The sequence below is a fragment of the Heliangelus exortis genome, chromosome 16 (assembly GCF_036169615.1).
Source record: "Heliangelus exortis chromosome 16, bHelExo1.hap1, whole genome shotgun sequence".
In the NCBI taxonomy this organism is placed as follows: domain Eukaryota; kingdom Metazoa; phylum Chordata; class Aves; order Apodiformes; family Trochilidae; genus Heliangelus; species Heliangelus exortis.
Genome location: NC_092437.1, coordinates 14,620,515 through 14,646,779, shown reverse-complemented (window position 1 = coordinate 14,646,779; position 26,265 = coordinate 14,620,515). Strand labels below are relative to the sequence as shown.

The following is a 26,265-nucleotide window of genomic DNA, read 5'->3' as shown; positions in this document are numbered from 1 at the left end:
TCCCACCCCAAATCTCTTGGCAGCCACCTCCCAGCCCCACTCCAGTGGCAGCTCTCATCCTTCAGCCCAAGCAGTCATTTTCTTGGGATGAGTAGACATGGCCCTGAAGCCTTGTTGCAGACCACAGACTTGTCCAAGCACAGGTGTCCTCTCCATTGCCTTTTGGCAGCCCCTTTCCAGCCCTCTCTCTCAGCTCAAGGCTTTCTCTGACCCCAGGCTCTCCCTTTTTTTGGGAAAGCTGCTGAGCCCTGTTCCAGACAGCAGGTCTAAGCCGTGGTCTCTTTGCAGCCCCCCACTCTCCTTTGGCAGCCCATTTCCAGCCTTGCTCCAGTTGTATCACTGCACTTTTCTCTTCCCATCAGTGTTACCCTAACCCTAATTTTATAGCTGAACCTTTTGACAAGACCTGTTGTACCAAAGATGATTCCCACTCTTGGCAAACTAAATCTGTGCCCACTTGCCCTGGTCCAGCTGAAGCTTTAGGCTTTTGCTCTCTGGCAGCCCTAACCCCAGTTCCCCCCTTCCAGCAGAGCTTTGGCTGTGGAAACCCAGATGAAAGAGTTCTGCCAGCCCAGGTCTTGTGGCAGCCTCTGCTTGGCTTGGGCAGCCCCTTTCCAGCTGTGCTGCAGCTGCAGCTCCAGGCTTTCTCTCTCCCTCAGCCCTAATTCTGGCTCTAGCTCTCATTTTCCTACAGAACAACAGAAGAGGCCCCACAGCCATTGCCCAGATGAAAACCTTGGCCCAGCCCAACTCTCTTGGTAGCCCCTGCTCAGCTGCTGAAGCCCCAGCCTGGGCTCAGCTGCAAGATCCCCCTCTCACTCAGCCCTGACTCTGATTTTCTCTGAAGCCCCCTGACCCCTCACTCACACCGAAGCTCTCAGCCCATGATTCCCAACACCTCTTGCTTACCTTTGGCAGCACCTTTCTGCCTTTGCTCCAGCAGTAACACCAGGAGGCTTTCTGCTTCTCAGCCTCCACCCTTGCTTGTCTGCTGGGCTGGAAGGAGGGTCCCCCCCAGACATCTCCCACCCCAGACATCTCCCCACCCCAGACTTCTCCCACCCCGGGTGTTCCATCAGCCCCTTTCCAGCTCACTCCAACTGTGGGTGGAACTTCTCCTTTCAGATCAGATCCCAGCCCTAGGAGCTGTTTTCCAGCTGAGCTGCAGGGAATTCCTCTGAGCCATTGCTCAGCCCTCTCAGCAGCTCCTGTTCCTTTCAGCATTCCCTCTCCAGCCCCAGGGGAGCTCTGGGCTTTCTCATTCTCTGAACTCTTCTTCCTTCTCCAGCCCAGCCTGAGCCAGGTTCCCTGCCTAGCCCAGCAAAGGCTTTATCCTGCATGAGGTCTCTTACACTCCCTGCTTTCCTGGGGTGAGCTCTCCCTCACCCCACTGCCACTGCACCTCTGGGTTTTCTTTTTCTTAGCCATAACCTTGATTTTCCTGGGAAGCCATAGAGAGGTCTCCTGCTGATTACCTGGACAGTGATTTCTCCCAGCCTGGGTCTCTTGGTGGCTGCCAGGTACTTTTGCAGCCCCTTTCTTACCCCACTCCAGCTGCAGATATGGACTTAATTTTTCTGAGCATTATCCCAGCTTAATGTTAGGGCTAAACATTGGACAAGGTCATCTTTCTGCAAGCTGAGGTCTTCTAGCTGCCCCCAGGTTATTCTACTGATCCCTTTTCTGCCCTTTTTGAACTTCAGCTTTTGTCTTTCAGCTCTAGGCTGAATTTTACAGCTGAACCCCCAGACAAGGGCTGCTGGGTGACTCTGCTCCCAGGCTGGGTGTTTTGGCAGTTCCCTTTCTGCTCTGGCAGGGCTTTCACAGCCCTGGCACCTGCACCACAGCTCCCTTCCCCAGGGTTGACAAGAATGCAGAGCAGAGCTGAGGTTTGATGGCATCCCTAACTCCTTCTCCTTCTCCTTCTCCTTCTCCTTCTCCTTCTCCTTCCCCTTCCCCTTCCTCTTTCCCCTTCCCCTTCCCCTTTCCCTTCCCCTTCACCTTCCCCTTCCCCTTCCTCATTCCCCTTCCCCTTCCCCTTCCCCTTCCCCTTCCCTTTCCCTTTCCCTTTCCCTTTCCCTTTCCCTTTCCCTTTCCCTTTCCCTTTCCCTTTCCCTTTCCCCTTCCCCTTCCCCTTCCCCTTCCCCTTCCCCTTCCCCTTCCCCTTCCCCTTCCCCTTCCCTTTCCCTTTCCCTTTCCCTTTCCCTTTCCCTTTCCCTTTCCCTTTCCCTTTCCCTTTCCCTTTCCCTTTCCCTTTCCCTTTCCCCTTTCCTTTCCCCTCCCTTCCCATTTTATGTATGAATTCCTGGAATTATTTTTTTTGAAGTCAGAAAGCTGGTATTCCAAAGTCGAGCAGTTGGACAGGGTTTGTGCAACATGAGCTTGCTTCCCTTTGTCCCTGTCCTTCTCTCTCTCTCTCCAGGGATGGCACAGCAGCCCTGCCTGCTCCTCTCCTGCCTGCAGGAATGATGAGGGATGGAGCTGCTGGCACAGACAGGCTGCTCCCTCCTGCCTTGGGATCCAAGCTTTGGGTCTGGATTCTGGCATTGCTGCTGGCAAGCAGCCTTGGTGGGCAAGGCTTTTCTTGAGGAAAACCTTGATGGGCATAACTAATTTTGCAGCCTGTAAAGTAGTTTTAGGGCTCTCCTGTGGCTTTTAAAGGTGACCTGTAAAAAAGATTTCATGGAAAAGGAGCCAAGAGCAGGTTGCTGAGTGCCTGTGAGGGGGGGAATGAGCACCCCATGGCCTCCGAGCTGCTGCTCCCTGCTGCTCTGGGAGGGCAGGTGGGAGATGTCAGGATTGTGCCTCTGGTGAAAAACCTCTGTATTTTATATTTTCCTGCTATGAAACACAGCCTCCAAGTCTGGAAAATTGTCTCAACGAGCAAGTCTGAGGTTTAAACCTTCTCTGAAACCCTTTGGTGTTCTTGGGAAAAACAAACCCTTGAAGGAGTGTTTGCTCTGCCCCCCCCCATGCCCAGCAGTGCTCCCAGGAAGCTCAAAATAGTTGGTGCTTCCCATCACTGGGGCAATTATTTGATCCTCTGCAGCTGATCTGAGCTATTCTGGGAGCTGACAGCTGGCCCGGGCAGGGTCCTGGTTTGGGGGGCTGCACACCCCTGGCCCCAGGGCTGGTTCTGGAGGGAGCAGGCCCTGTCCCCTTCTCCCTTCCCACAGGAGCTCCCCCTCCCTGCAGCTCCCAAAATGAGCTGAGTGTATGAACAAACTTCAGACAGAGCTCACTGTGGCACAAGGTGATGAGATGAGCATTAGAAATTATTTATTCTTCTGCAATATAATATATTCTGCAATAAACCTCAGTTTTGGAAGCAAGGTTTTGGGGGCTGACACATTGTTAGAATCTCTCAGGGAGCTTTCCTGGGCACTGCATGAGGGTTTCCCTCCTGGCTGCCCTTAGCCTGAAGGCTGGGTAGAAGTTGTGTGTTGCAGCAAGCATCTTCCTGGGCAGGCTGGAGCATCAGAAGAATGCTGCTTGCTGTGGTTACAGACCTGTCCTGGTTTGGGTCAGGATAAGGGTAATTTTCTGTCTTGTACTTTTCCTTTCAGCTCAGTCTCTTGTAAACAGCTGCACTTGCTGAAATTAACAGCAGGTTTCTCAGACAGTGTCTGCTGCTGGGACTGATAACACTCCATGTTTATAGTTACAGCCAGAGCCTGGTGTGCAGAACCAAGGACACTGCTCAGCTCTGAGGAACATTTTGCCCTCCAGAAGGAGAGAGGAGTAAAAAGGTCACACCTGGAACCCTCCTTTGGGGAGGAACAGACGAGATTGATGCCAGAATTGACCAAACAGAGGATTCCATCCCATACACCTCATCCTCAGCATAAATTTCAGGGATCACCAGGGTGAAACCCCTTCCTGCTTCCCCTTCTTCCCCTGTCCCTGTTGCTTCAGCATCCTGGGAGGATTCCATCCCTTCCTCTGCCTCTGCTCCTGATCCATCCCAGCCTGAATCTGTGTGTTCCTGCCTCCAGCTCCCAACTGCTGCTGACCCCAGGAGTCCAGCCTGGACTTTCCCAGGGCTGCCCTGCAGCCTCGGTGGTGATGTGAGAGTTACTGGGGAAAGGGGGGAGGAACCTGGGATCAATTTTCCTGTCTATTTGTATAGATTTAGTAATTTTTTAAATCATTCCTGTTTCCTTAAAGCTGTGTAGTTCAGTTTCCAGCCCATCAGTCTCTCTCCCTTACTCTCTCTCCTTCTCTTATCAGGGAGGGAAGGGGGATTAATGGAGAGCATCTGGCATTTGGTTTAATTGCCAGGCCAGTGTTAAACCCCGACAAGACCACTGGCTGTGCCATGGAGATGGAATATTAGAGAGCAATTTTTGAGACTTTGTTGTCTTTAAAGTTTCAAAACCTGAACAAAAACATGCTTTAAATGCATTAAACTGGGGGATTTCTTTGGGTCAGTTTGAGACTGCAATGGGATATGTCTGAGGTTACCTGAGCTCTGTCTGGTGGAAAAGGGGGGGCCATGGGGAGCTGCTTGTTTGATTGCTGTTTACCAGTTGCAGGCTAGGTAGCATCCTATTTTTGCAAACCACATACTAGGAATTCTTTGGTGTCCTGTGGCAGTTTGTTTTCTACATTTCCTGCTCCCAGCAATGTGACTTGGGACATTTCCTCCAGCCATGTGGTCTCAGGAGATGCTGCAGGCAGGTACCCAGGTACCTGTGGGGACTCTGGACAGGGTTCTGCCACAGATGCTGTCACCCAGCCCTGCAGTGGGCCTGAGGACTGGATGGTAGCAGTGATATTTAGGATGTGTTCAGCTCTTTGGGTAGATGAGAGAACAAAGTCTGCTGGGCCAGCCTGGCCTTACAGTAACTCCTGGGTGGGTCAGGCTCACAGAGGGGCTGTGGGGTGTTCTCCTGGGCTGGCCCCACTCTGCGTGGCTGGGGATGAGCTTCCAGAGGCTTGGTGAAAGAGCCAGGAATACTTTCTTGGCTGGAGAAAAGAGGCTGGAAGCTGGTCTAGGGGACTGGTTAGGGACCTCCTGTGGTCAGTGTGTCCTGCAGCAAGGTGTGGTGGCAGGAGGAGCTGGACAGAGCTGGAGAGGAGCTCTTCCTGGCCACTGGTCTGGCACAGACTTCTCCCAGCCTTCCCCAGCCTCCTGAATTTGCCCCATTTGCTCTCCTCATCTCAGCTTCTGCAGGCACTGAATGTTTTGGCTTGGATGCTCCTGGGGGCTGAGTGCAGGGAAGGGGGTGTGGGGGTTATTTTCAGCTTCAGCCCTCTCTTACTCCAGGCTGAAAGCAGAGCCCCAGGCTGAAAGCAGCAGCAGCCCTGGGCTGGCAGTGTGGGGCTGCCTGCCTGCTCCTTTTAGCCCCCTGTGTAGGGTATAAATATAAAATAATTGGAAAAGAAAAGGAAGAAAGCCACGGAAAGTCAAGGTTCCCATTCCAGTGCTGTCCCTGATGAGAGCTCAGGAGAGCTGCCAGAGGAGGCTCCCCAAAGCCCAGAGGAGCAGGTACCTGCTGTGTGACATAGGGATGTCCCCAGCAGAAGCTTGGGGCTGAATGGTGCTGTGGTTTGTTGGCAGAAGTCTGGGGAGAAGGAATGTGCACCCAGGATGGAGCAACAGCTGGGCAGAGAATTTCAAGGGAATGTGGTGTTCCAAAGTGGTGGAGGAAGGTGTAGGGAGAACTGCAGCCCATGTGAAGTTGCCTCTCTGAGGTGGTTTGATCCTGGCAAGGTGTTGTCTGAGCACCCACTGCTTCATCTGATGGTTGGATTTGATGATCTTTTCCAACCTTAAGGATTCTGGGATTCTCTGTTTTCCATATTTCAGAGCTTTCTATGAGCCAGGCAGGATGTGTTGCCTATGTAGCTGTAAAATCCTTGCCCGACATGTGGGAGCCTGTGCAGAGGGTGCCCTGAGCTCCCTCATCTCACCATTTCTGTGTTTGCTCCGTGCTGTGGGGTGCTGGGAGGGACCTGTGGGCAGTGGGACCCTGAGGAGGTGACACGGGGGGCTGGCTCTCCAGCAAGCTGGTGCTACCAGCTCTGAGTCGTGCTTGCTGGGATCCTGTGCTTGGAGTTTGCATCAGTACCTTTTCTGCTTTGCTCAGAGATGAATTTAACTCCTCCTTGGGTGCTCTACACTTGCTCTGCTTTGTTGAGGTGCTGCTCATTCTGGGAGCCTCTGTGCAGACTGGTGCAGGAGTCTCTGCTCCCCTGGCTGGTGCTGGGGCAGCAGTGCAGGTACAGATCAGTCCTGAGTTGATGCCCAGCTCGTGCATCAGTCATGGATTGCACTTGAGGGTGAGCACACAAATGTGCATTTTGTTTGCTCGGAGCTCGATTTTCAGCAGATGGTGTTGAGGAAGCAAGAAACTGCATGCTCTGGTGTGCATGTGTGTTGTATGGTGAAAAGTTTGGAAAGGAGCTTTGGCTTTTGTGCCAGGACCCCTCCTCTCCTTCTGACACCCACCAAGATGGAGGCAGTGGCAGTCTGTCTTTCCATCAGGTGTCATCTTGAAAAGCATCCTCAGCAGCAGCCCATCTGTGGTGGCTTTGTCCCAGGCAGTCTGTGGGGCTGTCCCTGCTTGGGCTGGAAGGCATTCCCAGCACACAGGTTCTCCCCAGGGCTGTGCTCTCAAAATGTTGTTGTCCTTTCTCTGGTTCCATGGATCGTGTGCTGCAGGGGGGCCACACCATGGCCAAGGCTCTGCTCCAGCTCTGGTGCCTGCAAAAGCTGTGGCTCATCCAGGCCAAGCTGGACTAACTCCTATGTGCCTTTGGGTATCCCTGTAACTGCTGCAGAGTTTCATTCCTTTTCCTTCATACATTGACTTCCTCCTCCAAACTTGCCTAACATGTTTCTGAAACGTGTGGTTAAAGTTCTTCTCTAGTCCTGGAGAAGTTCTGGCTCTTTACAGGTTACTACTCTGGGTCACTGCAGCTTCTCCTCGCCTTTGTTCTCAGGTTATTTTCAACACCTCTTTCTCTCCTCCACTTGAAGATCATCTTGAGAAGTTCTTTTCCCATTTCTAAGGGAAAGCAAAGGTGAAGCACTCCGTGGGGACGTGCACTGATGGAGCTGTGTGTGCAGATGAGATGGATGCCATTCTCTGCAGTGAGCTCTGGTTGCTTTCACAGAGCACTTGTGCTTGCAGGGCTGGTGCCTGGGGCTGTGTGGCAGCAGTGCTGTCCCATGCCACAGGATTTCGTTTGGGAAGGTCAATCCTCCTGCTGCAGAGGAGAGCTTGGCCACTCCTGTGGGAAGGCTGGGAGAAAGGGAATAGCACATGGTCACTGCTTGGGCTTAGGTTGGTGTTGGCTCAGGTGGGGAATTTCTGATAATATTTGAGGTTTGTGCACAGACGCTGCAACTCCTGGAGGAGCTGAGGCAGGGAATGCTGGCATGATGTGGACTTGGTCTGGTGCTGGGTTGTCTTGAGCTTTCAGAACAATAAAAACAAATCCAGGGGAGGAGGATGGTAACCTGATGTGGCCCAAATTGTGTAACTGGAAACGTCACTGCTAGCAGCAGATGCTTTGTAGAGGCTGTGGCACAGGGAGCTGGGCTGCTCCTGCAGAGGGACAAACCCCAGCTTCCAGCACTGCTCTGTTTGTCTCCTGATACACACCAAGCACATGGTCACACTCACCACTTGGGACCCCCCATCCCGGGGGGTTCAGAGGAGGTGACACCCCCACCTCAGGAAGGACAACTTGCCTTTGTCTCTGGCAGCCAAAAGCTGGTGGCCATCTGGTGCTGGGGGTGTTGCAGGTTGGCAGCACTGAGGTGGGATGTCCTGCAGTTATCTTGGGTTAAAAAGGCCTGGAAAGTTGAGCATGGGGAATAAAAACTCCCCACGTGTGACAGTGGCAAGGGTGCTGAATCTAGCAGCCTGGAGGCTTGTATGATGTGCTAGTCAGAACATGTTGATCTCCATATGAAAACCATAAGCTCATTTAGAAAATTGGGCTGTCTCATTTGAGATTAGAGTTTCTCTTTAATCTGCAAATACTTAATTAGCATGGAAATGGGTAGTTAAGTGTGTTTCTGGTGTATATATCCACTTGCCAGCCTGTTGGTGCTCCCTAGCAGGTGGTGTTTCCCTTCAGGATGCTGGACAAGTTCCTGGCTCTGAGACCGGGTGAGATGCTCTGGATGCAGCAGCCAAAAGCAGACCCCAGCACCATGTAGACATGAACGTGTCCCTTTCCTCCTCTCCAGCTTGTCCCCTAAGGTGGTGGCAGGACATCCCCCACAGGATTATGAACAACACGATGTGTTAAGTGGGGTCCCCTGGGGATTCAGAGTGCCACTGGTCCCAGGCTGGCAGAGTTGGGTGCAGCTTTCCACAGATGCCACCTCACCCCAGGAGCCACAGCCCAGGAGCTGGGGAGCTGCTGTCCCCTGGGGTGGCCTGGCTCTGGGTGTGGACAGGGGACCAGGCACTCCTGACACCTGCAATGAGTTTGCTGGGCCTCTCCTTGCACTTGAGTGACTTTGCACGTGGCCAGATCGGGTTTCTCTGCTGAACTGTGTCCTCTGGGTCTGACTGGTATCCAGGCTTCTCCTGTCAAGGCAGATGCACACCCTGGGTGTGCAGTGGGGGTGACACGGTTGTGTGCTGCTCCCCAGATGGAACCAGAGGATGGGGCATAGAGAAAGGCTGTGTGCTGGTGTTGGGACTGCTGCTGGAGGAGGGAGTGCCGTGCCTTGGGACTGGGCTGGCTCTGACCCTGCTCCCTGTGCCAAGCAGCTGGCCAGGGATGTGGACAGACAGAAGGAGGAAGACCTGGAGATGTTTCCTCCTGGCTCTTTGGGAGGGAGCTGGAAGGGAAGAGGTTCTGCTCGCTCCATTCCTGCCTGTCCCTTGCCAGCTGTGGCCTCTGCTGACATCTGGGGCATGATCTGTCCTGCTTTGTGACCTTTGTGGTGAGGACTCGTGGGCACTGTTCCTGCCAAGGACCCTTGTCCTGTGCCTGTGCTCATCCAGAGCATGCCAGGGGCTGCCCCAGATCTCCTTCCTCATCACTGTGTGCCAGTGCTGCCAGCTGTGGCTTGGCTTGCCCAGGGACAGACTTCTGCTCTGCTCTTGCAAACCTCTAAAGTTAGGGGTGTGCAACTGCCACACTCAGGGAATTGTGAAATACAATCCCTGATACTGACTTTGACCTGGCAAATGTTGTTTGTCAGCCATGTGTGTGCAGGTGAGTGCTTGTGCACTCTGTGGGAAGCACAGATATTGTTACTCCATCCACCCCAGCCTGGCCCACAGGGGCTCTGGCAGCAGGCAGAGGGCTGTGGTGACAGCAGGATCCTGGCTCTCCTTCCTGCTGGGAAGCCCAGAGACATCCCTGCTGTGTACAGGGATGGGAGCACAGGACCTGCTGCCCACACCAGCTGCCTGCCCACTGTCCCTGCTGCTGGAGATGAGGCTCAGGAAGGTCTGGAGGTTGCTCAGGGCAGGTCTAAAGCTCACTGCCTTCTGCCCCTTCCTCTGGCACTGCCCATCCCTGCCTGCAGGCACCATCCCTGCATCCATGCCCTGAGTCCTGCCATAGCCTGAGGAGTGTTCAGTGCCTGTGAACAGGCAGAGTGGTGGCAGAACAGAAGCTGATGGGAGCAAAGGCCAGGGCTGAGGGGCTGAGCCACCAAGGCTGATGGAGTGGGGCCCAGCAGCCCTTCCCTGGGCTCTGCAGTGTGTGCAGCCTCAGGCCTCTTGCTCACTGGGGCACCAAGCTTCCTGCATCCCCTGTCCTGGTCCTTCAGCTGCTGGCAGCTGCCTGTGTTACCAGCTACAGGAGGCAGTTGGCATGCTGGCACCCAGGCCACTAAATGTGTGATCCACCTTGTGTGATGTTTGCTTTATTTTGACATAAAAAAGACCTGAAAACCCAGAGATACGAGTGAGCTCTCGTAGGCCACGTGATGGGAGACTTCAGCCTGGGCTAACCCAGTGCTGAGGGACTTGCAGCAAGGTATTCATCTTGGCTTTGGCTCTCCAGAGGTGCTGAGCTGCTGCCTTGCAGCCAAAGTCTGAGCCTTTCTCCTTCCCTGACATCTCCCAGGTCACAGTGAAACCACTGGGTGCTCTGCTGTGGGCCCTGGCTCTGCTGGGGCAGATGCTGGGGTGGCTGAGGGCTGTGGACACCCTGATAGTCCCTCTGGGCTGGCTTTGGCCCTGCTCTGGAGGTGGCCAGAGCCAGGCTGGGAAGGTGCTGTGGCATCTTGGAGGGGTTCAGATGACAGCCCCTGGTATCGGGGAGGTCCTGCTGTGTCCCCATGCCATGCCAGGGGCAGGGTGCTGGGTGCTGTGGTGCTGGGTGCCAGGGCTCAGCCCACAGGCTGGGAAGTTGCTCGTGCTGTGTGAGCTCTGTTTTGGGGCTGGCCTACAAAAATCCTCAGTGTCTGCCAGGTGGCAAGCTGGGCACATAGCCACGGGTCATTGAGAGTCCTGGGGACAGGGAGGTGATGGGGAAAGCTCCCTGAGCACAGAGGGGACCCCATGGCTTGCCAGGGCTCTGGAAGGGGCAGCTTAAGGGAGCTCACAGCCTTCTGATGATGGAAAGAAAACAGAATGTTAGTGCCCAGAGGGGCCAAGATCAATCTTCCGGGTTACTCCAGAAGAAAATCTGTGAGTGAAAGGCTGGAAATCAAAGCCAGGGCAAGAGCATCTCCTGCTCTGGGAGTCAAGAGAAACTGGATGGGCCCCAGCAAGACCTGCTGGGCACAGGCTGGGGCTGGCAGGAGAAGGTGACCACACTGATGTGCTGCTGGTGAGGGGGTGAGATGAGCACTTTGGAGATTCCTGCAGCCCAGAGGCCTCTGTGAAAGCTGAACCAAACCCAGATCTCTAGGATTTCTAGCTCTTAGCAAACCCTCGGGATGGGACTGCTCTCTGCTGGAGCCCATCAGGATTGTTGTGAGCTGCAGTGGCCTCTTGGTCCTTCCTGCTGCATGCATCCTCCAGCCTGGCTTAGCCTCTTGTCCTCTGGGCCCTTTGGGGACACATTTGGAGGAGTACAGGAGGGGCTGGCAGGCTTAGTCATGAGAAAGAAGTTCTGTGTCATCCTGTTCATAGATGCCATCAGATTCCTCCTCTTGGTGGCTTTATTGCCACCAAGCTTGGCCTGTATGTGGGATGTGCTGACCTGGTTTGTGCCACATAGCTGGGGTCAGAGTTAGAAGCCTTTGCCTCTTCTCCTTGGTGTGGTGGGCATGAGCCATGGCCCAGCATCAGAGTGCCTTGGTCCCACGTGCACTGCCCACCTGTGGGACCCCTTGGCTGCCTGTCCCCTGTGGGCAGAGACATGCTGGGTCAGGGGAGGAAGGGCTCCAGGTTGTGTTGAGGTTTGGGCTCGTGGGGTGTTCCTGCTGGGAAGGGGAGATGTGCTGGGGGTGTGTGGGGTGGCAGCAGGGTGAGCTGAGCCTTGCACCCAGTCTGTTGTCAGCTGCAGTGTGCAGGGGGGCTCTGGCTGGCTCTGGCTCCTGGAATGGGATTTGCATGGAACAAGAGGGAAACAAGGGACACGGGGGGGTGAAATTTCTGGTTTAAGCACTTCTCAAATGTTTCTGGGCTCTTTGGCATCTGTGGGAGCTGACCACTGCTGAGGGTTAGCTCCCCAAAAAGCATCCCCCAGGCAAACCCTGGCAGCTCTGTTCAGTGCCCTGGGGCTGCTGTGAGGAGGGCACAGGGCTGTGACCACACCGTGTCCCCTGGCACCTCATCCTGGGGAGCTGCACCCCTTCCCCAGCCATCCCACATCATCCCGTTCCCAGCCATCCCACATCATCCCATTCCCAGCCATCCCACATCATCCCATTCCCAGTGCTGACCCCGCAGCTGCTCTGGCTGCTCTGGGAGTTCCTGTGGGTGTGGGGTCTGTGGGTGCGGGGTCTGTGGGTGCAGGGTCTGTGGGTGCAGGTTTGTGGGTGCAGGTTTGTGGGTGCAGGTCTGTGGGTGTGGGGTCTGTGGGTGCAGGTCTGTGGGTGCAGGTCTGTGGGTGCAGGTCTGTGGGTGCAGGGTCTGTGGGTGTGGGGTCTGTGGGTGCAGGTCTGTGGGTGCAGGTCTGTGGGTGCAGGTCTGTGGGTGTGGGGTCTGTGGGTGCAGGGTCTGTGGGGGTGGGGTCTGTGGGTGCAGGTCTGTGGGTGTGGGGTCTGTGGGTGCGGGGTCTGTGGGTGCAGGTCTGTGGGTGCAGGTTTGTGGGTGCAGGTCTGTGGGTGTGGGGTCTGTGGGTGCAGGTTTGTGGGTGCAGGTTTGTGGGTGCAGGGTCTGTGGGTGCGGGGTCTGTGGGTGCGGGGTCTGTGGGTGTGGGGTCTGTGGGTGTGGGGTCTGTGGGTGTGGGGTCTGTGGGTGCAGGTTTGTGGGTGCAGGTCTGTGGGTGCAGGTCTGTGGGTGCAGGTCTGTGGGTGCAGGGTCTGTGGGTGTGGGGTCTGTGGGTGTGGGGTCTGTGGGTGTGGGGTCTGTGGGTGCGGGGTCTGTGGGTGCAGGTTTGTGGGTGCAGGTCTGTGGGTGCAGGTTTGTGGGTGCAGGTCTGTGGGTGCGGGGTCTGTGGGTGTGGGCACAGCTGCTCGGGCAGTGCCTGCAGGGAGCAGGGGCCATCAGGAGCCCTCAGGAAAGGTGCTGTTGGGCCAAGCCAGAGCAAAGCCAGGGTGCTGAGCTGTGGTGTGGGGAGCCTGGGGGAACAGTGCCCCAGAGAACTTTGGGGGGGCTGCACCACAGGTCCCTCATGGGTCCCCTCCTCTGGGGGGGCAGTGTGGGGACCTGGGTGCAGCCTCAGGCAGTCAGGAGCTGTGAAGAGCTGGACTGGCAGCTCCAGCCCCTCCAGCCAGGCCTGGTGTGGGTGCTTTGGGAATCCCCTGGGACACAGGCTGCCCCAGCACTGCTCCCAGGGCTGGAGATGGGCTTTGCAGCATGGCTCTGCCCCATCCCTTCCCCGTCACAGCTCCGTAGGGCTCAGAGCTCCTCAAGCTCCTGCATCCTCTCCCCCTCTCTTGCTGCTGTCATTGCTGCTTGGCAGAGGCTGCTTTGTTTACTGCTTCCCTGGGCTGCAGCAGGGTTGGCAGCATCCAGCACGTCACTCCGGGGTGCCTGGGGTGGGTTTGGGCTCTGGAGATGGCGGGGGAGGCAGCTCCAATCTCCCCGGATGCAGCTCTTGATGCTGGGAGGTGGGGCTGGCCTGGTGGGGTTCAGGTAGCACTGAGCTGTGGGAGATGTGTGCTCTGCCATGGAGCAGATGTCCCCAGGCTTGTCCCTGAGAGCTTTTCAGTCCTGCAGCTTCATTGCTGTGAGTGGCACAGGGGTTGGTTTGGCCTTGTCGATGGGTGATGTGAAAGGAGGGACCTCAGGCTCACCAGACTCTTTATTGTGAATTTTTTTGTGTGTTGTGTCTTGCAGAAATAACATTCATCCCAGATTTGATGATAATGAAAATACAGAAAAAAGAAAAGCAGGTTTGTGACCCTCTATCCTTCTCCCAAGTCAGCTGGCATGGCCTGGGGACCATGTCCTGTGTGGGAATTGTTGCAGTTGTGTGGTGGGAAGGGGGAGGAGTGACCCTTGCATTTCCAGTTAGGGCTCCAGTTCAGCACTTAGAAATTTGACCTGAAGTGCAGCCTAGAGCAGACGAGTCTGATGTGGGCGATTGAACAAGGTGGGATTTATCCTCAGGATTTGGTTCTGTTTCCTGTGGAGGTGCAACCCATCTTTTCCCTCAAAGTCCCTGCTACTTGTGTTGTATTGCAAACCCTCCTGTTTGCTGTGGTTACTGCTAATAACAGGATGCTCCAGGACTAACACCAGCGGGGAGGTTGGGAGGATGACGTCTGCAGGGCTGGCAGAGCTTGGCCAGGGAATCTTCCCTTGCTCAGAAATAATCCCATCCCACCAAGCTGCCATTTCTGACTTGCTGCATCAGATCAGACCCACCTGCTGCTCCCAGAGGAGATGTGTGAGCCAGCAGGCTCTGCATTAACTGTGAGCAAGGGAAGAACCTGGCCATCAGCACTCTGAGAAGGGGAGAGGACCTGTTACATGCTTGGAGCCTTGTTCTGCCTGCTGGGGTGAAATGTGGCTGGAGGTATAAACCAAAGGGGCCCACCCTGAGCTGATCTGTGCTTGTGCTGCTTTTAATGGGAAACCATTAAATTGGACACTGAGCTAAGGGATAAATCTGTCAGAGAGCATGACCTGGCTCCATTTCCAGCCAGCTCTGAAGCAGCATCTTGGTGCTGCTCAGGGCAGCTTGGAGATCCTGCTGTCACAGCAGGTTAGAGGGGAGGAGGAAGGGAGGGAAGGGTTTGGAAAAGGGAAGTGTGCTGTGAGGAGGTTGCAGGCAGCCAAACGCTGCAGATCTGGGCAGGTGTGTACAGAGCAGTGATGCTGTGGGAAGCAGTGAGTTATTGATGGCTCCTAAGGATGCTGTGAAGAAGCAGAGGCAGCCTGAAGGTGAGGAGGAGGGGGAGCACCACAGGTCTTTCATACCAGCACTGCTGGATCACTCCTGCCAGAGCAGGGGGAAGTCTGGAGGAGAGCACAGGTGCTTTGGGGCATGGGGGGATGATCTCTCTCCTTTGGTAGCAAAGCTCAGGTAAGAAATTCCCACCCCTCAGTTGGACTAAAACAGCAGGTTTGGCTGCTCTGAAAATGGGATTGCTGAAATAATGTGGGTTTTAAGCACACCAAAATCATCCTACTACAGCATTTGGAGGCTTTAGATGGCTCAGCTGCCAAAGCATTTTGTGAAACTGCCCCTGCAGATAAAGTCTAGGGGGGGGATAAAGGCAGTGCCAGTGTGGGCAAGGAGGGGTGGGGGTCAAGCTGCTCATCTCCTGAGCTCTCTGAACCAGCAGCAGTGTAGGATGATCCTTGCAGCGTGTTGTGGAGCAGGCTGCAGCATTTCTGGGGTCACCAGCTCTGCAAGGGATGTGCTGGGGTGTTCCCGGGAGGGCCTGGGCAGCAGTCAGAATTGCTGCTGTGAGTTCAGTGTTTGAAAGAAGCTCTGGCCAAGCAGGGCTCCTGGGTTTACTCTGAGTTCCTGATTGATGTGGTGAAAAGGGTGACACTTCCTAAGGTGAGTGGCTCCCTGCCATGCTCTGCAGATCCTGCTGAGCAGCAGTGGAGGCAAAACTAGCAAGAGCTGCCCTCCCAGGTCCCCCTGGACACTAGAGCCCAGAAAGTCCAACACCTTGTAAAAAGGCACCAAGGAGGGCTGTTGGCTCTGAAAGTCCATTGAGCAGTCTCTCTGGAGAAGGTGAGATGCTGGTTCTCAAGGGCCCCTTGCTTCCACAGGTGTCTCCCTGCCAGCCTCTCACCTACAAAAGCTCCAGCTTGGCTCTAGGTGTAGGTTCATGCCCCTGGGTGCAAAGGCTGCAAAGTGCTGGCAGCCTTCATACCAGTGATGGATGGCAGGAGAGCTGTCAGTTCCTTTGGGAAGGAGCTATAGGTGAGCTCTCTCCTTTCCCAAGCCCTGAGAGCCCTGAGACCTCACTGTTCTGTCCCTGACCACCACCAGTGGATTATGAAGCCTGAGCTGGAGAGTTGGGATCTCAGAGCAGCACTGCCAGCCTTCCTGCATGGATTGGGTTGGCTTAGGATGCAGGGTGCTGCCAGCTGGAGCACCAGATGAGGGGCTGTGTTTGCATGACTCTTCTTCCTTATAATGCATGGAAATCTGGTGGATTTGTCATCAAGCTGTGAATAACTCATGAAACCTGTCACTTCCCTCGTGACTTAGGAGGCTTCAAGCCAGGGTGCTTGTCTGCTGGTGGAGGTGGGGCTGGGGTGCTCAGCTACCCCACAGAGCAGTGACAAGTGATGGATTTTCTTTGAGGGCTCCAGCAGCACCATCACTCCCTGGGCTCCCTCTCCTGTGTCCTGCTCCTGCCCAGGCACTGAAGGGTCTTCAATTCCTGTTTACTTCTGCCAAGCTCTGACTTGTTGGATAACCTGAGGACTACTGAACTAAAATAAATGCAGTTTTGCCACAGTGCCTGTAAATCTCCTTATTCTACAGCCGTGGAATTGCTCCCGTCCTGCTCAGCTCTTGGCAAGGGATGAGCTGGGAAGCCCTGTCACTCCTTAGCTCCTGCCTTTTCCTGAAGGGCTTTTCCCACCTTGCAGCCTGGGCTTGGAGGCAGTGGGCATGGCCTCTGGTCCCCAGTGACCCGTGGCTGTGGGGAGGCAGCAGGGAGCAGCCCAGGGCACCACATGGTGCTGTGGGGATGTGCTGGGGTGTGCAGGCCCCAGGGGTGTCTGTGGGAGCTCTGCCTGCTTTTGCTCCGGGTGCTGACTCCATAAAATGATTTTTTTTCCCTGAATCTTATGGGTGAGTTTAGATGAAAGGTGAGCTTTGTCATCCCACCTGCTGCAAATGCTGCTGGGGCTGATACCAGAGCCCCTGGGACCGGAGCAGGGTCCTGACTGGAGCTGGAGCTGGTGTGGGGGATCAGGGGCTCCCCAGCCTTGAGGGCACCTGTGACCCATTCCCAGGCTGTGTCCATGGGCTCCTGGCCATGAGCTTGTCACTGGGGTGACCCTCAGTGTGTGGAGGAGTTTTGCTCTGCTGAGCCCTGTGTGTGGATCTGCTCCTGTAGGGATGAAGGGCAGGGGGTGAGCTGGATGCTGTCCTGCTCCTCCACCCCCAGCACTGCTCCTGCTCTTACCCCTGCTCCCCAGTGCTCCTTGTCCTGCTGCCCATTCCCTCTTCTTCCCATGCTCTTTCCCTGCCTTTCTTCCCACCCTGCTGCCTGTGCAGGAGAGCCTGGCTCTGTGGCAGGGTGCTGGGTGTCCCCAGGGCTGCCTGGGTCATGGGATGGAGCTTCCCAGCAGCAGCTTCTGAGGGCTGTGTCCTGGTGGAGTGTCTGGGGAATGGAGCCAGGCCCCACCTCTATCACACACATCCGTGGTGACTGCAGAGCCTGCTCAGAGGCATGACAGAGGGTGGCACTTGGGTATTTTTAGCTTCTGCTGCATTGCATTAAGAGCTGGAAACGAGGGGTGTGGACACCTAGAATACAACCAGAAGACAACAGCCTGTGCTGTGCACACCACTGGTGGGGATTGCAGCTGTGGAGGGGGGGGGGTGGTTCAGCAGGCTGCCAAGAAGCTGGGTGTGTAAGAACCTCCTTTTCCAGGCCATTCTGGGGCCCTGCAACCAGCTGCTCAGATGAACTGGACCAGTGGCCACCAGCATGCCCACCTGGGGGAGGAAGAGCTGTGGAAAGTGCCCAGCCCAGGCTGGTGGCCTCAGGCAGTGCTGTGGGGGAAGCTGAGCAGCCCCAGGACATTGATCTCTGTGGAAACTTTTGGTGACCCCTGGAGTCAGGGTCCCCGTGGACACTCCAGGTACAGGACAGATCTCTCTGAGGTTTGAACCCTACCCTAGATGCCAATGGAGGGTTCTGTGGAGGCTTCCTGGGGGCTGCAGGGAGGCAAGGCCACTGCTGCTGGCTCTGGTCCCCCTGCCAGCAGGGATGTGTGGTGGGGATGGCATGAGCCTGGTGGCCAGGGGCTGTTGGTTTTGGTGAGGACCATGAAAAGGGCTCAGCTATGACCCCTCAGAGGATGGAGGTGCCTCTCACACCCTGGGGCTGTGCCAGAGCTTTGTCCTGCTGGAAATGCTCAAGGGAGAAAAAACCTGCAGGGCCCAGGACAGGGATGAACATCAGGCTGGTGTTCTTTCCCCTTCCCTCCCCCAAGCTTTGTTTGGTGGGATTTGTATCCCATATTTGTATGAGGGATCAGGGTTAGGGTTTTATTCCCATGACACCTCCCAGCATTACTGGTCTGTGATTGCTCCCACCCTACTGGGGATGGCATGGAAAGTGTGGAAGGTCAGAGCCAGGTTGAGGTGGCTGCCCAGCCATGGGGTGGGGACCTGGAAGCACTGGAGGCAGGGAGGGTGGTGTGGTCACACAGGTGATGGAGAGTGGCTGTGGGATGGCTCTGTCCTGGCTGGGCATGAGCTGCAGGATTTCTACTCCATCCAGCTGAGCCTGAGCCCTTTTACTGTGCATCTCCTGGGTGCTGGGACCCATTTTTCCTCTTAAGTCCCAAGGAAAAACTGGGAAGTCAAGTCAAATTGGGACTGTAAATGAAATGAAACTATTTTAAATAAAGAAAACACACCATTAAGGTCCACCCCGACCTTGGCTTTGCCCTCTGATGGGGTCATGCAATTTAAGTGCTCTCTGTTAGCCTTCATGGCTCTCTGGGGAGGTTTTAAACATTTTTTTTTCACCTGGTCTTCCCTTTGCCTGTGGTTAGAGGTGTGGGACAAGACTTCGTGCTCCAGCTGTCATTGAGGAACCTGCTTTCCAGGATGAAATGTAATTTATGGAATATTCCTCTGGGAGTAAAAAAAAATGTAAAAATTCTACTTAAAAGTGTATTCTAAAAACCAAGGAATCATTACAGTTTTCAGCAAAAAAATGCCAGTTGAGAGACAGTGCAAAGGCAGAGCTCTAAGGGTAAAAAGGCTGCTGGGTGTGTGGAGGCTGCCTGAGTGTGGGACCAGAGGTCCAGGGGTGGGCATCTCCCACCAAAACTTGGAACTCAGTGTCTTTCCTCTCCTCTCCTCCAGAATATGCCAGAAACAATAATCCCACATAGCTAGATGGGCATATAAGACATGTAGAGGAGGCTGTTCAGTGTAAAATGCTGTTTTTCATTAGTTAAAAAAAGTTGTAGCAAGAAAAAGGACACATATTCTGGGAATTGAAAACTAAACCTACAACAAGGCAGAGCTAAAAAGATTTTTAGGAACCACTTGCTAAAGACACGGTGTCTAATAATAATTTTTTTCCTAAATATCTCAGAGCTAAAAAGCCTTTAGGAGGAATCAGGAGGTAAATAGGTGACTGAGGGTTCCAGTGAGTGCTCATGGAAATGGGGCATTGGCAGAACAGCTCAGTCAGGAAGGCTCCCAGCCCAGAGCCATCCCCATGCCAGCTGCACTAGAGACTTGCCTGAAATTCAAGTGTTTGATAAAGATGTTTTTGAGCAAAGCAACATAAGCCTCCAGCCTTTGGAGGTATTTACTCTGAGCTTGTAAAGGATCCTGATGAGATGCTGGGAATCACTAATAAATCACTATATGGCCATTGCCCACCAGGGCTGTGTCCATAGCAAGGGAAGAACAGCAAATGTGAAATTAAAAGCCAGCAGGGTTACTGGGGTAGGATTGTTAGTAAATCATTAGTAACTAAATAAACATTTTATCTATAAAAATACTACACTGGTGAATAGTCAGTGTGACTTTTGTAAAGCAAAGTCTGTAAATCTGCTGGGGGTTTTAAAGATAGCCTTATCACAGGGAGGAGGTTGATCTGGGCTGGGTCAGTGCTTCTGGGCTCCCAAACAATGGCAGAGAAGTTTTCTCACTGAATGTTTTTAAAGTTGGGCATTGTCCTGGTAAGAGGTCTTTCTGTGAGTTAGTGACTGGTTAAAGGACAGGAAGCAAAGTACAGGAAAAACATCTCTGCTTTCCCAGCATGGAGCAGGGGAGGAGGCACCAGCTGATTCCTGAAGTCATCTGAGATGCTGAAATGGAAATGGAGTCTGAAGAATTGAAGAAAATTCTTAAACAGTGCTGAGTAATGGATGTGAGGGATCCCAGCCATGTGTGTGTCTTCACTTGGGGCTGTCCCTGCTCTGCCATAAAACCCTGGCAGAGAGGTTGGCATCTGCCTGCAGGTTGTCCCAGGGGCATGTTCAGTGATTGAGAAAGGGAGAAGAAACAGAACCCCCCCTGCTGCTATGTGGTACCCTCTGGTCCTACCACCCCAAAGCTGATGGAGTTGGAAGGAGGGTAAGGCAGATGGTTTGAGAGCTGGCCTGGCTCTCTGCAAGGACAGGGTGACTTGTCACCTGCAGCTCAGCTGGGCCAGGAGAGCTCTGCAGGGCAGGAGTGTGATGGAGAAGGGCAAAACAGTGAATGGGACAGAGCAGGTGACAAGGAAATCCCATCTTGAGAACGAGAGGCAGCAGGGTTTAAACAAAATTAGTGGGTTTTTTACCATCCCATACCATACCAGTTCATGGTGCTGAATGGGTTTGTGTGGCTGTGCCATGGTCTGGTTGCAGTCCTGGTGCTGGAACTTCTGAGCCACAGGCAGCCTGGGGGGATGAGGAGGCAGAGCACTGGCCCAGAGCAGCCCTTGGCTGGTCCATCTTCTGCAGCACATCCCGTGGCTACAATTTGCCAGGTTTAGGCTTCTGAAGCTGAATGTGTTCCTCCCCTCTGAAGGCAACCTGAACGTGGTGGTGAGTCCCTGCTGGGCCTGGGCAGAGCTGTGGGTGCTGAGTCCCCTCTGCCTGGAGGCTGCTGCTGCAGCAGTTGGTGTGGCATGGACCCCTCTGCTCCTCACCCTTTGGGTTGGTACCCTGGGAGCAGAGGGTTTGGTACCCTGTGGCCCAGGGAGCAGCTGATGCTCTGGTGCTGGCTGCATGGGCAGGGAGCTCCTGCCTGGATTGCCACAGAGCATGCATGGAAGCCACACAGGAGCACAGATAACCCTGGCACTGCTTTCCCAGCCTTTTCCTGTTGATGAGAAGCCAGGAAAAACCAAACCTCATCAAGGGGAGGTAGGAAAAGCCCATTCACTGGCTCACAGCAGTGTGCTGAGCTCTGAGTGCAGCTCTGTGCTCAGCAGCAGAGTCCTGTGGGGATGGCAGGAGCTTGCTGTGGACTGACAGGAATGTGACAAGGGAACCTTTTCCCCTCAGGACAAACCAAGCAGAGGTGGGTGTAGAAGGGTTGCTGGGGCTGGCCATGCTTTGGCCACAGCCTGGTTTCCCTGCCCTTCTGTGCTTCCCCTGCCTGTGCAGGCCCTGGCCATGAGCTGCTCCATCCCTTTCATGACAGATCCTGTGCCAGAAGCTCCTGGCTGCTCCAGCTGGAGGCAAATCTGGCTGCCTGCTGCCAACACTGCTTCCTGGACTGGGTGGGGATAGAGCATCCCATGGCAAAGTGCTGGCACTGCAGGGGCTGGGGGCTGGCAGGCCTGCTGGGGGGGGCAGCTCTGTGCTGCCATCACAGGGGCTTCTCCAGAGGCTGGAGAGGCTGCTGGCAGTGAAGAGTTGATGCAGGAGGAGCAGAAGGTTTGCTTGCACTTGCACAAACCTCCTGACAGCTCCCGGTTGTCTCCATAGAGCACTGGGCAGTCTGTTGGGGCAGGGCTTGTGTCGGGGCTTCCTCAGCAATCACTGGGTGCCCTTTCTGATTTTCCTGAGCAGCACAAGGCCAGCACGAGGCAGATCCCTGCAGGAGGCTGTGGTTTGAGGTCTGCTGTCCTGACAGCTCCGTCAGCCTGTCCTCCACGCTGGGGCCGAGGCTCCTTCTGGGCACTGGACATGCCAGCAATGAGCAGAACCTGCCTGGGCTCCACAGCCTGGGCTGGAGATGGGCTGGGGGAGGCTTTGGACCACTTGGCTGGTGTGTGGCAGTGGAAATCACGAGCCAGCTTCAGTGCTTCCTGCTCTGTACTGGTTTACTGGGAATTTCTGATGCACACAACAAGCAGGACCCATGTCCCCAGACCTGGTTGTTGTGGCTCAGCTCCCCCAGGCAGGGGTTGTCAGGGATGGAGCTGCTCCAGGCACTCAGCACCTCTCCCAGCCCAGTCCTGGGTGAGGCAGGGAACCTGTCCCCTCTCAGGCAGGGCAGGTGACATTGCCTGCTCTGGGATGGCCCCAGAGTGGCCATATCTGGACCTATTGCTTGTTGGGTGGTCTGTCACTTGCCAGACTCAGGGCTACAAGCTGTGGCTGGGAAGGAGTAGTTCACCCTCCTGCTGGGCAAGGATGCTGAAGATTTGCTTTCTGTCTGGTATCTGCACTTGGCTGCAGCTCAGCACAGAAGCAAAAGGAGATCCAGGCTCTTGGAGGGCTGTGAGCTTTGTAGCTAATCCAGCAAATTGTTCCAGCTGATCCCCAGCTTGCAAGATCTGAGGAATGCAAGGGCTGGAACTGATCCTGTTGCTCAGCCTGTGGGCTCAGAGGCAGCATCTGTAGTGCTGATTTTCTCCCATCCCAGAATAGGTTCCCTTTAATTGCATGGGTGAACTTTGGTGGCTTGTGCCTGTGAGGGGACGGCCACTCTCCCCTGTCCCAGGTGACTGGAGGAGAGCAGCAGCCAGGGCAGAGCTCTGGAGGTGTCTGTGTGCAGCCTTCCTGCCAAGTCTGCCCACACAGCCCCACTCCTGGGTGGCTGCAAGGCCATGGAGTCCTTTTCCTCTCTTCCATTTAATGTTTCTATCTAATCCAAAAGAGAAATCTGAGCACACAGAGTGCCCTGTGCCAAGGCCACCCTGAACGGGCTCCAGCCCTCAGCCTGTAGGATGTAAATAATGACATTTCTCTCCCTCATTTCTGGGGTGACTGAAGAGCTGGGTGCCACTGGGAGTTTACAGGGCCAGGTCCTCTGGTCACAGGCAGAGAGGAGAGGGTGCCCTGGGCTGGCTGAATTTGCAGGCAGGACCAGGTACTGGGTGCTGGGATGGGAACTCCACTCACAGCAGAACCCAACACATTACTTTCCCCATCCTTATGGCACATAGCTATGCTTCTGCCTGGCACTTTTTGCTCTCTCCCCCTCTGGCAGCTGCTGCAAGGGATGTTTCTGGTCTCCATTCCCAATTGTCCCCAGCAGTTCCCTTCCTGGGGCTGTCCCCTGCCAACCCTCTGGCCCAGGCTGCTCTCAAGGAGCTGGGCTCACTGCCCACAGTCCTGGGCTCCCGTGGCAGCACTGCTGCTGCTGGGCAGACCTGGGCCTTCCCATCCTGTTTTCTGGTTGGAGCTGCCACAGCAGAGCACATCAGGGAGGCAGCTGAGTTCCTTTCAGTGCTCTGTGCTAGAAAGTCTGCAGGAACAGAAAGAAGAGCTGGAGCTGGAAGAGCAGCTCTGCTCTCCTGGGCTGGAGGGAGCCCCAGTGCGCAGCAGCTCCTGGGAAAGGTGCTGGTCTAACATCCCCTTCTGCCCTGAGCTCTGCCCCAAGCCATAGGATCATAGAATCATCATGGTTGGAAAGGACCTTCAGTAGCATCCAGTCCAAGTGCCAGTCCTACACCACCTGGACCACAAAATCATCTCCCAGAGTGCCACATCTGCCTGTTTTTTTAACACCCCCAGGGACAGTGACTCCACCACCTCCCTGGGCAGTCTGTTCCAGTGCTTCACCACTCTTTCAGTGAATAAATTTTTCCTAATATCTACTCAACCTCAGATAGACCGGGGAGGCTGCTGCTTGTTAGCAAAGGCTACAAGGCATCCTTATTTTCCTCTCTCTGCCCCACTGGGACAATCCCTGGCTCTGCACAATGGTCAGGAGGTGTCTGTGTGGTCTCTCTGGGTCTCAGCAGAGGGTGGGATTGAAGGCAGGGCTGTGCCTGGGGACTGTGGGGTGTCTGACCTGTGCCCCTCGGCCATCAGGGAAGGAGCATTCCCCCCCTTTGAGCTGTGTCTGCATGTGGTTGCCATCTATTTAATAGGGGCATTTCTGGGGCTGCAGCTGGGTGATCAGAGCCTCACTGGCTGCAGTTACCCCCAGAGCACAGAATCACAAAATGTCCTTGGTTGGAAGAGACCTCCAAGCTCATCCAGTCCAACCCTTTGACCAACACCAAGCTCACCACTAAACCATGGCCCTAAGGACCAGGTCCACCATAAGAGTTTGAATACCTCTAGGGATGGTGACTCCACCACTGCCCTGGGCAGTCTCTTTCAATGTTTGACATCTTTTTCAGTGAAAAAATGTCTTAGAGCAGCTGCAGTTCCTGTGGGTGGCATTTGCTTCACGTGCTCTTTCTGTTCTCTCTGCAGCCGCCAAGCTTAAAAGCTCTGAGCCACTCCCCAATGTCGGATGTCTGGGAGTGCAAGGCACAAGACCCCTTTGCCAGCAGTGAGGAGCAGGACAAGGTGCCCCACCAGGTGACAGTGACAGCCACGGACACGGGTGGTCAGTGCCAGTGCCCAGAGGAGGAGCCCAATGGGACCCCCCAGAAGCGGGCGAGTGCCCAGAACGGGATGCAGGACAGTGGGGGTGGAGGCATGGGGGTGAAGAAGAAACGGAAGAAAAAGGATCTGGGAGAACAAGAAGGGAGAGACAGAGCAGCTGTGGAGGTGAAACCAAAGAGGAGGAGAGAGCCTAAAGAACCAAAAGAGCCTAAAAAGTCGAAGGAGCCCAAGAAGCCGAAGGAGCCCAAGCAGAGGGAGGTGGCCAAGAAGCCCCGGAAACCTCGGGAACCCAAAGTCCCCAAGGAACCTAAAGACAAGAAGAGTGGCTCTGAGCCTGCCCCCAGAGCAAGAGCCAAGAAGAGCAGGTGGGTGGTGGTGTGACCTTGTCTCTGTGCCTGCTGTGTATGGGGCTGTGGGCCTGCAGAAGCTTCAGCTGAGAGAGCTGCACTGGGCCAGCACATGGCAGGGTGTGCAGGTTCCTCCTGGCTGAGCTGGTCAGGCAGGAGGAGATCTCTGGCCACGCAGAGACAGCACACCCAGGTGCCTTTTTTTGGGTGAGAGCCTTTGAGACCCCAGACTACAGAGTTCCAGACTGGTTTGGGCTGGAAGGGACATTAAAGCTCCCCCAGTGCCACCCCTGCCATGGTCAGGGACACCTCCCACAGCCCAGGGTGCTCCAAGCCCCATCCAACCTGGGCTGGAACACTGCCAGGGATGGGGCAGCCACAGCTTCTCTGGGCACCCTGGGCCAGGGGCCCAACAACCTCACAGAGAATTTCTTCCTCATATCCAATCTAAATCTCCCCTCTTCCAGTTTCAAGCCATTACCCATTGTCCTGCTACTCCAGGCCCTTTTCCCAAGTCCCTCCCCACCTTTCCTGGAGCCCCTTCAGACACTGGAAGGTGCTCTAAGGTCTCCCCATTGCAGCCTTCTCTTCTCCAGGCTGAACAACCCCAACTCAGAAGCACTCCAACCCTCTGATCACCCCTGTGTCCTTCTCTGGACTCAATCCAACAGCTCTTTCAACCCCACAACTGGACCCAGCACTGCAGGGTGATCTCCCCAGAGCAGAGGGGAAGAATCCCCTGCCTTGACCTGGTGGTAATGCTGCTGGTGATGCAACCCAGGACACGTTTTCTGGGCTGCCAGGGCACATTTGCAGCTCATATTGAGCTTCTCATCACCCAGTACTCAGATGTCCTGCTCTGGGCTGCTCTCCATCCATTCTCTGCCCAGCCTGGATTTGTGCTTGGGATTGCCCTGACCACTGTGCAGGACCTTACACTTGGTCTTACGAGGCTGTCACGGGCCCACCTCAAGCCTGGCAAGGTCCCTCTGGGTGGCAGAGTCTTGGCCTCTCCTTGGCCTTTGTGCCAAGTGTCCTGGTGGCAGAGGGACCTCATGGAGGTGTCTGACCAGGACAGTGTGGTGCTGTGTGGCACAGGGCCTGTCATTCTTGGTTTGGGGCTGGGCAGAGGGTGTGTGAGCAAGACAAATCTGCCCCTGGGCTGTCTGTGCAGGTAAGGGTCCTGCCCATGCAGGGGCTGGCAGCCTGCCTCCCCTCACTCAGGTTTGGGAGGATGGGGGAGCAAATGCCTCCTCCTCCTGCTCTGCCTCTCCTGGGCTGCAGGACCTCTCCCTCCCTTGCAGCTGCAGAGCTGTGCTGGGAGCCATGGCTGGCACCAGGGGGGGGAGCTGAGGACAGACCGACACCACCACCTCTGGTCATTCCTCAGCCTTTTAATTAACAGGCTGATTGGCCAGAAGCTCTAATTTCTTAGCTCTGATTTCTTCTTATTTGGAAATGTGTAGAAATGTGGAAATGTGTAGCAGAGCAAGTCTCAAAAGCACCAGCATCCCTTGGTGTACTGTCAGGGTCTGACAAGAGGAAGTGGTTTTGGAGAGTTCTGTACAAAGCAGGCTGGTCAGCTGGAGCTGGGTCCTCCTCAGGTGCTCTAAATGATCCTCAGGGTGAATACATTTCTACTGTAAATGGAATCAGCCCAGGAGCCAGGTGGGAGTTTTTCAGCAAAACCTTTTTTTTTTTTTTGTTAGGAAACACCAGTTTTGTAGAGCTCCTCGAGGGCACTTTCCTGCAGATGGTCACCAGAATGGGCATCCCAGGGGCAGTGGGATCTGCCCAGCACTCTCCAGCTGTGGCTGCCTGCAGGACACACGTGCAGGGCAAGGACAGAGCCTCAGGTCTTCCACAGCCCTGCTACTCCTGACAGCCAGACCCTGGAGAGGCCACAGCTGCAGAGCCAGCACCAGGGTGACCATCAGTGACCTTGGCATGGGCTGGTGGGGTCCAGAAGAAGGTGTGGGGCA

The 26,265-nt window shown here is 55.1% G+C and overlaps 1 protein-coding gene across 12 annotated transcripts in view; it reads left to right on the top strand.

Moving 5' to 3' along the window:
- Positions 1–26,265, top strand: part of CHD6 (chromodomain helicase DNA binding protein 6) — a 91,701-nt gene that overhangs the window by 19,934 nt on the left and 45,502 nt on the right. For 10 of the 12 annotated variants that reach the window (XM_071760105.1, XM_071760106.1, XM_071760104.1 and 7 more), the window contains exons 2-3: positions 13,380–13,435; positions 23,802–24,301. In XM_071760105.1, coding sequence (XP_071616206.1) covers positions 13,403–13,435; positions 23,802–24,301 — 533 coding nt within the window. In that variant the 5' untranslated portion in view covers positions 13,380–13,402. The remainder of the gene's footprint in view (positions 1–13,379; positions 13,436–23,801; positions 24,302–26,265) is intronic. The other 2 variants (XM_071760107.1, XM_071760102.1) reach the window with 1 other exon arrangement.